Consider the following 13,216-nt stretch of genomic DNA (forward strand, 5'->3'; position numbering starts at 1 on the left):
CTGAGCAGTCCCTCTTCCCTCACCCATTGGAAGGTGGAATGAAATGCTTGGATACTGTTTTCACTTTGTATCAAATACTATCACGGCTGGGGGTGCCTACTCGCCATTGCTATGCAAACTACCTGAGAAAAACTCACTTAAGGAGGAAAGGTTTGTCTGGACTCAGGACTGCAAGGGTATTGATCAGGGGTCGGCTTGCTTCATGCTCTGGAGTAAAGACAGAGCAGAACATCAGAGTGGTAAGGGGCTGTGATGATGAATGCTTCGAACCTCAAGAAAGAAGCGAGAGGGGAGAATCCAGGGACAAAAATACCCCGTTCAGAGGCACGCTCCCAGTGACCCTGCTCCCTCCAGCTCAGCTGTGAACTCAGCCTTGTCTGTCTGTCTTGACGAGACTGACCCCCCTGTCCATACAATCGGTATAAAGTATAACGTGGAATTGATCTGGGAACCAACCCTAGGTAACAGCCTGGGCCCCGGCGTGCCGGTGAGTGAACGTGCTGGGCTCTCTGGGAACTCATGCCCTCTTTGTATTCCTCAGGTTGCCCATCAGAGAATCCTCATGCCTTAACCATCAGCCCTTTTAAAGCGTTCTCTCCTCAGCCACCAAAGTTCTTCAAACCCCTAATGCCTGTAAAAGAGGAACACAAGAAAAGAATGGCCCTGGAAGCGAGACCTCTCCTAAGCCAAGAGGTAAATGCTTGTCTTCTCTCTGCTGTGCAGAGCTGACCGGGATGGTGCAGTCTTCAGAGAGCAGTGGTTTGCAGTCTGGAGTTGGACGCTGCATGCCATGATGCATGTGTTACCTCGCTCTGTGAAGCCCATTCTCAGAAGCCGTTCTCTCAGGCGTGCAGGGTAGCGGCAGGAGGTTTTGATTATTACTGCCACAGTTTGACTTCTCTGTGGCAATGACTTTTCAGTCTTTTTTTTTTTTTTTTATCTTTAGAGAGAGAGCAAGGAGATGCCCGATAGGCATTTTGAAACTGTAACACGCCTTTATGTAAAACTAATGATGTTCCTTGCCAAGGACTGTGTTCACGCCAGTCCGATTTTACCAGTAATTTAACTCCAACCCGTAACATTGGCTGCTGTGTCACTCACGCGTAATAAAAGTGTCGTTGTTGTTGTTGTTGCTATTTCTAACATGCACGTACTTGGTAGATATGTTGTTGGCTGTGCCGTCTCCTGTGTGTGATGCATCTGTGTCTTAACCTTTGCAGAGCATGCCTCCGTCCCAGGCCCATAACCCTGGCAGCCTTGTACCCCCAGGAAGCAATGGCAGCAGCATGCCAATAGAGCACAATAGCAAACCTGAGAAGAAGATTGTAAGTCCTGGAATGTTTCCGTCCTCTCGCCCGGTGGTGGGTTGGAAGCCCTTTCCCAAGCCACCTTCCAAATGCTTTCAAAGAAATTAAGTCACGTGTTCAAGTCCCGACTTTACAAATGAAACATGGCTCTTGGTAATGCCGTTTTTTGCATGAACGTAACCTTGAACTGTGATTTTTTTTCTGTCTCTCTAAGTATTCTTTCTGTTTGATTTAACTCATTTCTACATCATCTCAAGTTTCGTAGGTAGTGGGGGGGGGGGAGCACCTTTGACGGCTCTGGTCATTATAAAGAAAAACGTAACGGCAAGATCAGTTTAACTAACGTCAAAAATCTCTCTAATGTGTCTGTGCACATTGCCCAGATTCTGAAGTTAATCTACCTAGAGGAATTGCATTTACTTGGCGTAAGTAATCCTGCACTTAGCCGTGGGTGTGTTTGAAAGCTCCCTTGTGTTGCTGCTACCGAGATGTCTGTGTCGTTTGTAGCCACTCCGCCCCCATCCTCCTCCCTCATCTCCATCCCTCCAGCACCAGCAGCTTCTGTTAACCTACCTGGCAAAATACGTTCCAACCTGGTTGTTCTTGGCCTGGCTTTCAGAGTGGCGCGTGTGTGTTACTCAGCACAAGTAAGGTAGAACTCTGCCTGCAAAACCTTAGTCTCCAGCATGGTTCCAAAGCTGCACATTCCAAGCGCTGGGAGGGGCGGCTCCCACCTGAGATCGAAAGTTCAAGGCCAGCCTGGGCTGTAGAGTGAGCTGTCTCCAAATAAATGAATAAAATAAAACAAACCATATGAAATGCCATTTTTTCCCCAAACACCATGGTCCCTGGTGCTTTTGGTTATAAGTTATGCCTCAATTTAAAACCAATTTTTTTTAAACCTGTAGGTTTGGAAGCCCGAGAAGAATCATGTAATGTTATTTCACGACTTTCACTCTCCTGTGGCTTCCTAGACTTGAGGAAGGGAGGAAAAAAAAAACAGCCTGGGCAAGAGGAGGCCGTTTGATGTTCACTGCTGTCTGTGATCCTCTGTCTTGAGCAGTGTGAGGAATCTCATTCCCAGCCAAACAGTGTCAGGCCCACTCACGGTGCAGCCATGTGAAATCCGTTAGCAGCGCTATGCAGACACTAACTGCATCTCCAGCTGGTGCTGCAGTGGGCCACTCATCTGTATTCAGAGCTGCAGCCCGATCCTAAAGCAATGATTCTGCATTCCTAACAGAAGGGAGGAAGGAAGGGCATTCCATTCCTTATCCACTCCTGTTCCTAAGTTCTGTTTGCCTGTTCTAGCTTCTCATGGGCAAGAGGCTAACATGCCAGAGACTGCCTCCTTCGCTAGCATGGATGTTAAAAGAGCCGTCCCCACGTAACCTCGCCATCCCCTCTCAGCATAGAAAAACCACTGGGTGCATTAAAAGGGCCAGCGGCTGTCTCTTTACCCACCCCAGGTTGTCAGGATGTGTGTCTGATAGAGCCTGTTGGCTGACTGCCATTGACTCTCATCTCTGGCTTGTATAGACACGGAATTAAAACCATTTATTTTGCCCTCCAGAGGCAGCCAGGTTTCCCTTCTAGTGCCTTCCAGCATGCAGATGTGCAGTTCACATGGCTTGCCCCATGGTTACTTTCCTGCTTTTCCTTTAAAGAGCTTAAAACAAAGCCCACTTCAGCAGGCGGAGTAGAGGACCGCCCCAGATTCTCTTGACCCAAGACCTCTCGAGCAGCACTTGGGCTCTGTCTGACCAAATGCATCATGTACGGATGCTGAGCATCTTTTTGCTGCTGGGATCTGACTTGAGAAAGCTGCCTCTGCTGACCTTAGCGACACAACTGCTGCGCATGCCTGCTGCGCATGCGCACTACATCTGGGGCTGCGACACCACCTTGTTTGGCGGTTTTCCGCGATGTTTTGGTAGTCTTAAGTGGCTTGCTTGTTTGACTGGGATTTTTTTTTTCCCCCCTCGGGGAAGCTTTCATTTTATTATCCTTCTCATATGTTGACGTAAGCTGTTTCCTTTTGTCGTTGTTGTTTTATTTTGCTTCTTTGTTTTTTGAGATAGGGTCTCACTATGGAGCCCAGGATGGCCTTTAACTTGCCATCCTCCTGCCTCAGCTTCTTGAATACAGGACTGCAGGCTTATGCCACCAAAATTGGCCGTATCTGACTCAATCTTTTATTTTTATTCCGCGGTACAGGGTATTGGACCCAGGGCTTGCGTCAGTCAAGCTGTCTGTCCCTGAGCTATATCTTTTTTTTTTTTCATTGTTTTGAAACAAATTCTTGCAAAGTTTCCCAGACTGTCTCACTATGTAGCTCAGGCTGGCCCCAGACTTGCAATTCCCTGCCTCAGCCTCCCAAGTAGCCTGGGGTACCACACAGGCACCCCTGCAGCCAGCTTTGAGCTTGTCTTTTCTTAGGTCACGAGGTCTAGAGAAAAGAAATAAGAAACCCTTACCCCCTAGCCACAATCCCCCTAATCCCACCCACTCTGGTCTTGCACAGGCAACATGGTTTCCTCCTCTCATTTCACTGTAGAAACAAAGGTCTGAAATGATTGAGCAGTTTGCTCCGAGTTCTGGTTATTGAAAGTATAAGACAGGAGACCCACATCCTCCAGCACAACTGAGTACAGGTCTGAGCTCCGCCTCAAAGCCCCTGGGACAATGCATTAGAAGTGCTGGGAGCCATTTCTGCCAACCCGCCACAGAAATGAGGTTCACTGTGTGAAGTCACCAAGAGTGACTGATTTAAGAATGGGCTTTAGTCTCTCTCTTTTAAGAATCAAAGTGTTTTATCTATGGATAGATATCACCTTTGTGAGTTAAATGGAGGAAACATAAACTTGCAAAGATGAAAGCTACAGAGAAGCCTGAGAGTTTGACCCTGTTCCACCTTTGGGTCGAGTTGTAACCTTTTATGCTCAGTTCAGTGTCCTTTAGGATTTGGTGTTAAGGGGTTGGGGATTTAGCTCAGTGGTAGAGCGCTTGCCTAGCAAGTGCAAGGCCCTGGGTTCGGTCCTCAGCTCAAAAAAAAAAAAAAAAAAAAAAAAAGATTTGGTGTTAAATGACCACTTGGCTATATTCTATTTAAAGTCCCCCATTGTGCACTGTGGGCCAGAAACCTATGATAAACAGCCAGGACCAAGGCAACTTAGAAAAGAAAGCATTTGATTGGGCTTACAGTTTTAGAGGGTCAGGATCCGGGTTGGGGATTTAGCTCAGTGGTAGAGTGCTTGCCTAGCAAGCACAAGGCCCTGGGTTCGGTCCCCAGCTCCGGGAAAAAAAAAAAAAAAGAGTAAGAGGGTTAGGATCCATACTGGCAAGACAAGGCAAATGGCAACAAGAGCTGGGAGCTTACATTTCACACCCCAAGCATGAGGTAGAGAGAGCTGGCTTCAAATGTCATGAGTCTTTTGAAACCTCAGAGTGGTCCCTGGTGACACACCTCCTTCACAAAACTACACCCCCAGTCTTTCCCACACAGTTTCACCAACTGAGGACCAAGTGAGCCTATAGGGGCCGTTGTCATTCAGAGTACAACACAGCTGTTTTCAAATTACAAACTCCTTCAAACTACAACCAGTTTTTAAAATAAAAATGTAGGGGGTTGGGGATTTAGCTCAGTGGTAGAGCGCTTGCCTAGCAAGCGCAAGGCCCTGGGTTCGTCCCCAGCTCCAAAAAAAAAAAAAAGAAAAAAAAAAATGTAGGGTGCTGGAGAGATGGCTCAGTGGTTAAGAGCAGTGACTGCTCTTCCAGAGGTCCTGAGTTCAATTCCCAGCAACCATGTGGTGGCTCACGACTATCTCTAAAAGGACCATTCTGGTATGTCTGAAAACAGCTACCATGTAGTCATACATACATAAAATAAATAAATGAATAAAATAAAAATGTATTACATGGATTCAGTCAGTGTGTGCATGCACATGTGTGTGTGCAAGCACACGTGGAGATGAGAGGGCCACTTGCAGACGTTCTCTCTTCACCTTGTAGATTCCAGGGATTGAATTTAGGTCCTCAGGCTTGGCTGCAAGCACCTTTACCCACTGAGCCATGTCTCTGTCCCTATTTTGAAAGAAGGACGGACAGGAAGGAAGAAAGAAAAGAAGGAAAGAAGGAAGGAAGGAAGGAAGGAAGGAAGATGTTACCTAATTTTAAAAGCATCTAACAATTAGGATACAAAGGCAATATCTGAGTCTGATGGTACACACCTTTAATCTCATGCTTGGGGAAGTAGAGGCAGGCTGATCTCTGAGTTCAAGACCATCCTGGTCTATGTAGCAAGTTCCAGGGCAGCCAGGGCTGGACAGTCAAACCTGTCTCAAAAGAAAACAGACAAAAAAGATACAAGGGCAAAGTATTTCCCTGTCAAAAAGTTTGTTAATTTCAAAGACTTTAACATTTGATATTTGATACTTATCTCTAGGTTGGTGATTTCTTTGACTAATTTATACCCACTTTCCCTCTCTTTGGAAGAGTCCTAAGATTAAACCGGGGGCCTTGCTTGCTCTAAGCATGCGTCACTGAAGGTATCTCTGGCTGAATGTTTTAAGCCTTAAAAATTAATCTTTAGGTCGAAGCAGCAGTAAAGTATATTAACTTTTTTTTTTTTTTGAGCCAGAGTTTCATGCAGCGCAGGCTGGTTGTGAGCTCACTATGTAGCCCAGGCTGATTCCAGATTCACTCTATAGCTGAGGGTGGCCTTTTACTTCTGATCTCCTAACCTCTGAAGCTCTGAGTGCTTCAAGAATAGATGTGTGCCACCAAACCTGATTGATGCAGTGCTGGAGATCTCGTGCTAGGCCCCACTCATCAACTGAGCTGTATCCCCAGCCCCATTAAACCACTGCCGAGGTACTTAAATCTCATAAGATTGTGAGACACAAAAAAATATTACTATAAAATTCAGCAGATGAAATATATATTTATTTATGAATAGCTATCTGCCACATTTTTTGTGACCTCCCCTTTTCTCATCTGAATAATATACCCACCCCCTTGCATTCTTTTTTTTGTTTTATTTATTTATTTAGTATACATCATTATACAGCTTTCTGCCTGCACGTATGCCTGCAGACCAGAAGAGGGCACCAGATTTCATTACAGATGGTTGTGAGCCACCATGTGGTTGCTGGGAATTGAACTCAGGACCTCTGGAAGAGCAGTCAGTGCTCTTAGCCACTGAGCCATCTCTCCAGCCCCACCCCCTTGCATTCTTAATGAGGAAGGCGGAGTTTGGGTTCTGGCTCCCTCCATTTATGTAGTTGTTAAGGTTGCAGTGACGAGGAAGGGGAGGAAATAAAGCTATTTTTGAGGTCTCTAAGTTAGAGTTCAGGACTGTCCTTACAAGGACTCAAAGGCCTACCTTGCTATGGGAAAAACCTTGTCCCTTATCACTCAGGATCAGTATTCCCAACCCTCAGGGCAAAGGCGGGCATGGCAGGAAGGAGCTTGTTAGTTAGTCCTTAAATAAAAGTCACACCTAGTGCATGATGGGTGTGGTGGCTCACCTGTCATCTTGGCAGGCAGGAAGCTAAGGCCAGAGACTTGCCACAGTTGCAAAGCCTGGGGTGGGCTACACAGTGATTTCTAGGCCAGGCTAGCCACAGAGTAAGACCTGGTTTCAAAAAACTCTGTGTGTGTGTGTGTGTGTGTGTGTGTGTGTGTGTGTGTGTACACGTTTCATTAAAATTGATATCTATGCTGGGTATGTAGGAGATTAGCTTAAAATTATTTTAAAGGAGGGGCTGGGGATTTAGCTCAGCGGTAGAGTGCTTGCCTAGCCAGCACAAGGCCCTGGGTTTGGTCCCCAGCTCCGGAAAAAAAAAAAAAAAAGAAAAGAAAAAAAATTATTTTAAAGGTATCAATTATTTTTCCAACCCATATAAAAAAGTACCAGGCTGGCACAAAGGCTCGCAGGTGAGGTGCTTGCTGTCAAGCCTGACAATGAGTTTGATCCTTCCTGGGACTCACTGTAGAAAGAGAAAAGCAACTTCCTCAAGTTGTCCTTTGACCTCCATACATGTGCTAAGGCATCCAAGTACAAACATGCAAACACAAACACACCCTCTAAATACATACATACATACATACATACATACATACATACATACATACATACATGAATGCAAACATTAGTTAATAAAAATGTTTTTTAATATCATTAACAATATTTATAAATGCAGGGTGGGAGAGAGGGCTCAGCAGTTAAGAGCCCTTGCTGCTCTTATGGGAGACACAAGTTCGGTTCCCATAGGGCAGCAAGCACTCACACGGTATACAGAATACTTGCAGGCATACATACACTCACATAACGTAAAGTCAATCATGGATTTAAACAAACGAATTTTAAATATTTATAAAAAGAATTTTTAAAACGAAATGAAATGTCTCACTTGCTGGCAGAGGCTGAGTTGGCGCCACTTTTGTATTTACACCAATCTTTGCCAGGTCCCCAACTTCTTAATGCTGGAACCCTTTTATCTTCGCTCTCTATCTTGTGTTCTAGCCGAACCTCCGTCTGCTTCTCACAGGCCAAGGAAAGCAGTCATTGACGAGCTGTTAGCATGTTTCAGTGGTGCAGCATTTAGTGAGACACTGAGTGCAGGGTTCTGGGCCTTTCGCCACTCATAAGTGAGTTCAGAAGTTGTCACAGATGACCTGAATCTCGGCAGTCTGCTTCCGTGGGTTGAAGACTGTCAGAGGAAACAAAGGAGCCCACTCCTCTGCCTCAGGCTATGCCTCTTCCTCCCTGAGGAGGAGAAGGACATTTGCCCTTCAATCCAGTTCCTATTCTTAAACCTGAGGTGGATGACCTTGAGTGAACCCAGAGGAGATAAACTCATCCCTGCTAGGCAGCAGAGCATTTCCAGTCACTAGTCTCTGAGAAGACGCTAACTTACTGCCAGAGATGACGAGAGTTGGCCAGACTTAAGAAAGACTGGCTAGGTCTGGTGGTACCTACCCATAATTCCCTGTTCTCAGAGGTAGAGGGAGGAGCATCAGACAGTCAAGGCCTGTCTGCCTAACAGATTCAAAGCTACATAAAACAGAAAGAAGGAGAGGGAGCGCATGGGCGTGGGGTGCCTTCCTAGCCGAGAGAAGTACGTCTCAGTCAGACAGTTGCTAAAAGGAGCTAATGGCTGCCTCTGGCTTCCGTTCTGTAGGACTCCGAAGAGGAGGAAAATGAGCTGGAAGCTGTCAGCCGGAAGCTGATGCACGCACAGCCTTACGTGCCCGTGGAGTTTGCTGACTTCAGTGTTTACAATGCCAGCTTGGAGAACAGGGAGTGGTCGTCTTCTAAAGCAGACCTGACAGACTCCAGAGCCTTGGAGAAAGCAGTGTCTCGTAGCCCTACCACCAGCAGCCTCACCAGTGGCTACTTCTCCCACAGTGCCTCCAACGCCACTCTGTCTGACATGGCAGTCCCTTCCAGCGACAGCTCAGACCAGCTAGCCCTCTCCACCAAGGAGGCCGAGTGCCGGGAGCACTCGGGACCATCACTCGCACCCGACTTCACACCAGCTTCGACTCAAGAGCTTACTGAAGCAGAAAGAGGCTTGGGGAAGGATAAGACAATCACCGTGCCTCTCGAGGAGAACAGTGCCTTACCCCAGGGGAGCCCATCACCCCAGAGCATCCCCGAGGAAAATCCCAGAATGCCGTGCAGGACTGCTTTGGGTTCAGAACTGGATGCCGGCCCCAGCAAAGAGGGCCACCAAGCCAGAGAATTCTGCCCAGGAGAGGTGACGATAGAACACACTACGAACATTTTGGAGGACCACTCCTTCACAGAGTTCATGGGTGTGTCCGATGGCAAAGACTTCGATGGTTTGGCAGATTGTTCCGTAGGAGAGCCCTCCAGTAGGACGGATCTAACCATTGAAACAGGCCGTAAAGGTATCCCAGAGGGTCCCCCAGATGCTGGCCAGCTGCATTCCAAGATAGAGAACGACCAGGTAATCACTCCGGAGGCAGCCCCTTTCAGTTCCACGTTCTCAGCACCGCTTGCTGGGCACCGGCCCACCGGAAGCTCCTCCTCACAGTGAGATTTGTAGGAGAGCTTCATCTGATGTCTGTAATTAGCAAGAAGGGTCCGCTGCAGAGCAAGCTCGGCCGTCCTGCTCATCTGCCGTGGGAATCTCTCAGATGCATGGTTGTTGGCTTTGGCTGTTGCCGCCGCTTTCCTTGGAAAATGGGTTGGCGGACAGACGAGCTGGTGTCAGGCTCAAGTGGATGAGGGGCGGTTTGCTCTCTCCAGGGTTTGATTTTTGGCTAACTCAGAGCAGTCTGGTGTGGCACCTACCGTATTTCATCAAACCTGTGATTCGTCTGCTCATCCTAGGCTCCATTAGTTTTGTATCACAAGGGCCCGAGTTCAGGTCTACAGCACCCATGCCAAAGCTAAGCATAATGGTTTGCCTCTGGAGCTCCAGTCCTTGGTAGAGAGGTGGGGATGAAGCAGAGAGGCAGATCATGGGGGACTTAGTGGCTGGCCATTTTAGAAACATCCTAACTCCTAGTTCACTGAGGTCTAGCTGAGTGTGGAAGGGCACGCCCTTAATCTCCGAGCTCTGCAGGCAGAGACAGGTGGATCTCTGTAAATCCCAAACCAGCCTGACCTGTGTATGGAGTTCCAGGACAGCCAGAGCCTGTCTCAAAACAAGCAAACAAAATGACAACAACCACAGTAACAAAGCAAGGTAGAGGATAGGGACAGAGGAAGACAGTCACATGGCCTCACCTTCCTGGAGGCATGGACAGGTGTGCGTATACACAAAGATTAGTGGGCTCATTAGAATAGCTCCAGGAGAGTATTTACCTAGCATGGTCAATCAAGGCCTTGGGTTGTGTCCCCAGCACCACAACACATTGTCAGTAGCTGCGCGGTGGTGACGCATGCCTGTGATCCCAGCACTTGGGAGGTGGTGGATCTCTATGAGTTCAAGGCCAGCCAGAGCTACCTAGTTAGACCTAGGATATATATATATATGTATACACACACACACACACACACACACACACACACACACACACCCTTCGGTGGAGATGTGCAGAGCACATTAAACCTTGAGTTTCGGATGCTCTCCATTGATTGTTTACAGTACTGCTTGATGTTCATACGGGAACAAAGTGGGCTTCATTAAGGAAATGTAAACTGTGTAGCTAGATTCCCAACTTCTAAGCATTCTGTTCCTAAGAGTCGCCCTTCCTTCTCCCTCTCATTTCCTCTTTGATCCCACGCTTATGTAAGCTACAGGAACATCAGGGCTCAGCAAAACAGTTTACCAGACAGGAAAGAAGCACCGACTCGTGGTGAAGGAAGATGGGGCAGCCACACACGGTGCTGCTCCCCATTGTGCGAGACACTGTCACTGCCAATGCCTTCTGAACCAGCCTCCCTCAGACAGGCCCTGAGACCTGTGTGGCTGAGACTCTGGGAGTCTCCAGAGGGCTAGATCACAATCTTGAAGCCCCATTCCTAGATAAGGGGAAGGGTCTGTTGAAGTCAGAAAAGCGCTTTCCCAGGGTAAGGATGCTTGCAGCTGGGAGCACAAACTGAGAAACTCATTGCTCACCTTTGTTCTTGCAAGCTAACATGAATTTACCTCAGCTCCTCCATGACCCTCACTCTGATCTTGAAGCTGGTCTGATTTTTTTTTTTTTGCTTCTTTGTTTCACTCTGTTATTCTTTTGTTTCACTTTGTTGTTGTTTTGTTTTGTTTGTTTTGTTTGAAACAGGGTCTCTAGCCCAAGCTGGTCTTAAACTCCCTAGATTCTGAGATAACCTCAAACTTCTGATCCCCCTGCCTCTACCTGTCCCATGCTGGGATTGCAGGCATTCATGACCACCTACAGTTTAGACTATGCTAGAGATAGAACCCAGGGCTACATGTACGCTAGGTGCTCACCAGCTACATCACCAGCCCCGTTTGTTTTTGATGAATTTATTGGATCTGAATTGGGATTTCTTCTCACCCCCAAATACTCACTGGGGGACTCTGGAGAAGCCAAATGAAGCCATCAGGAATAGCACCACCCCCAAGGTTCAGCCGCATTCGGGGTGTAGCAGAGGACCTGACGTCTTCACAAACCTAGGGGTAACTTCAGGGGAGGTAGAATGTTCCCAGCTCACACTATGAGAAGCCTAGCCTGGTGAAAAAGGGGAGGATGTTGTCTTTCTTGTTTTGTTGCCCTGGTGGATCAGAACACAGTAAGAAGGAAGCTTTGCCGTGAAAGGTCATAGAATATTGAGTCCGACACAAAGAGCTTAGTTTAAATGGATCATATAAACCAGGGTTGGCACCCTGTATCTGAAATCCCACTACTTGGGAGGCTGAGACAGAACTGCCTAGGGTTCAAGACCAGCCAGGACTACAGAATGAGAGAGCCTGTCCTCACAATGCTAAAATAAGGGGCTGGAGAGATGGCTCAGCGGTTAAGAGCACTGACTGCTATTCCAGAGGTCCTGAGTTCAATTCCCAGCAACCACATGGTGGCTCACAACCATCTGTAATGGGATCCGATGCCCTCTTCTGGTGTGTGTACACAGTGACAGTGTACTCATATACACACATACATACACAAACCTTTTAAAAATTCTAAAGTAAACATCGTACAGAAATATTGGTTGCATTTGAATAATGGTATCATAGCCTGGCAGTTCTTTTTCTTTCTCTTCCTTTTTGAGATAGGGTCAATGTGGAGCCCTGTCTTGAAACTCACTGTGTTGATCAAGCTGGCCTCAAACCCACTGAGATCTACCTGCTTCTGCTCCCAAGCTCCAGGACAAAAAGTATACACATACACACTTGACTGGCAATTATGTTTCACCAAAAAGAATTGTGTGTGTCTGGAGAGATGGCTGGGCTGGTAAAGTGCTTGCTACATTAGGAACTGGCTTTTTTTTTTAAAGATTTGTTTATTTATTATATATGAGTACACTGTAGCTGTCTTCGACACACCAGAAGAGGGCATGGGATCTCGTTATAGATGGTTGTGAGCCACCATGTGGTTGCTGGAATTTGAACTCAGGACCTCTGGAAGAGCAGTCAGTGCTCTTAACCACTGAGCCATCTTTCCAGCCCAGGAACTGGCTTTCAATACCCAGGAATTACTTAAAAAGTCACACTGGACCCTTGCCTCCATACGCACCTGAGTATACAGTATTTGCAGTGCTACGAATTGGACCTAGGGCCTGTTGAATGCCAAACAGCTGCTCTACCCATAAGCTACAACCCTAGTCCACAGGCTGATTTTTAAGAAGCTGGTTTGACACTTCAAGTCTCCGAGAGCTGGAGAGATGGCCAAGGGTAAAAACTCCTGCTATCTAAGCGTGAGTGTTAGAACTTGAATCCACAGCACCCATAAAAAAGCTGAACATTGGCGTGTGGGGCCTTAACCCCAGTGTTTAGGGGTAGAGACTGGATCTTCCTGGAGTTTGCTGGCCCAGCTAGCTGGTCTGAACTAGTGAGCTTCAAATCCACCTGTGTGGGGTTGGGGTTGGGGGAACAAATCAAAGAGTAATGGAGTGTCCTCCTCTGGCTTCCTCATGCACAGGGATATGAAGTGTACATGTGTATATACACATATGTCACAAATACTCACACACGATAATAGCTATATGAAGGGCTAAGAATGTAGCTCCGTGGTGTGGCGTTTGCCTAGCATGCACGAGGTGCTAGGTTCGGTTCCCAGTGCTTGGGGGAAATAAAAAGGAAATCAAAAGTCAGTTTGGAAACTTCTTCCTCTAGGTTTTTGTTTTAATCCTGGAATTACTCAGTAACATGCCCACAGACGCTTCACCCGTTCTCTGAGATTCCATAGTGAATTCCATCTGGTCTGACCCTTCACAAAGCCCCCTGGAGGGTGGGCCCTATGTGGGGGTGGGG

At 47.2% G+C, this 13,216-nt stretch overlaps 1 protein-coding gene across 15 annotated transcripts in view; it reads left to right on the top strand.

Moving 5' to 3' along the window:
- Positions 1-13,216, top strand: part of Kif13a (kinesin family member 13A) — a 182,537-nt gene that overhangs the window by 167,774 nt on the left and 1,547 nt on the right. For 5 of the 15 annotated variants that reach the window (XM_063276527.1, XM_063276528.1, XM_063276532.1 and 2 more), the window contains 4 exons: positions 542-693; positions 1,221-1,325; positions 1,691-1,732; positions 8,492-9,283. In XM_063276527.1, the coding sequence (XP_063132597.1) occupies positions 542-693; positions 1,221-1,325; positions 1,691-1,732; positions 8,492-9,283 (1,091 nt within the window). Of the gene's footprint in view, positions 1-541; positions 694-1,220; positions 1,326-1,690; positions 1,733-8,491; positions 9,284-13,121; positions 13,194-13,216 lie in introns of all 15 variants that reach the window. The other 10 variants (XM_063276533.1, XM_063276536.1, XM_063276538.1 and 7 more) reach the window with 4 other exon arrangements.

Source organism: Rattus norvegicus, chromosome 17 (genome assembly GCF_036323735.1).
Source record: "Rattus norvegicus strain BN/NHsdMcwi chromosome 17, GRCr8, whole genome shotgun sequence".
Lineage (NCBI taxonomy): Eukaryota > Metazoa > Chordata > Mammalia > Rodentia > Muridae > Rattus > Rattus norvegicus.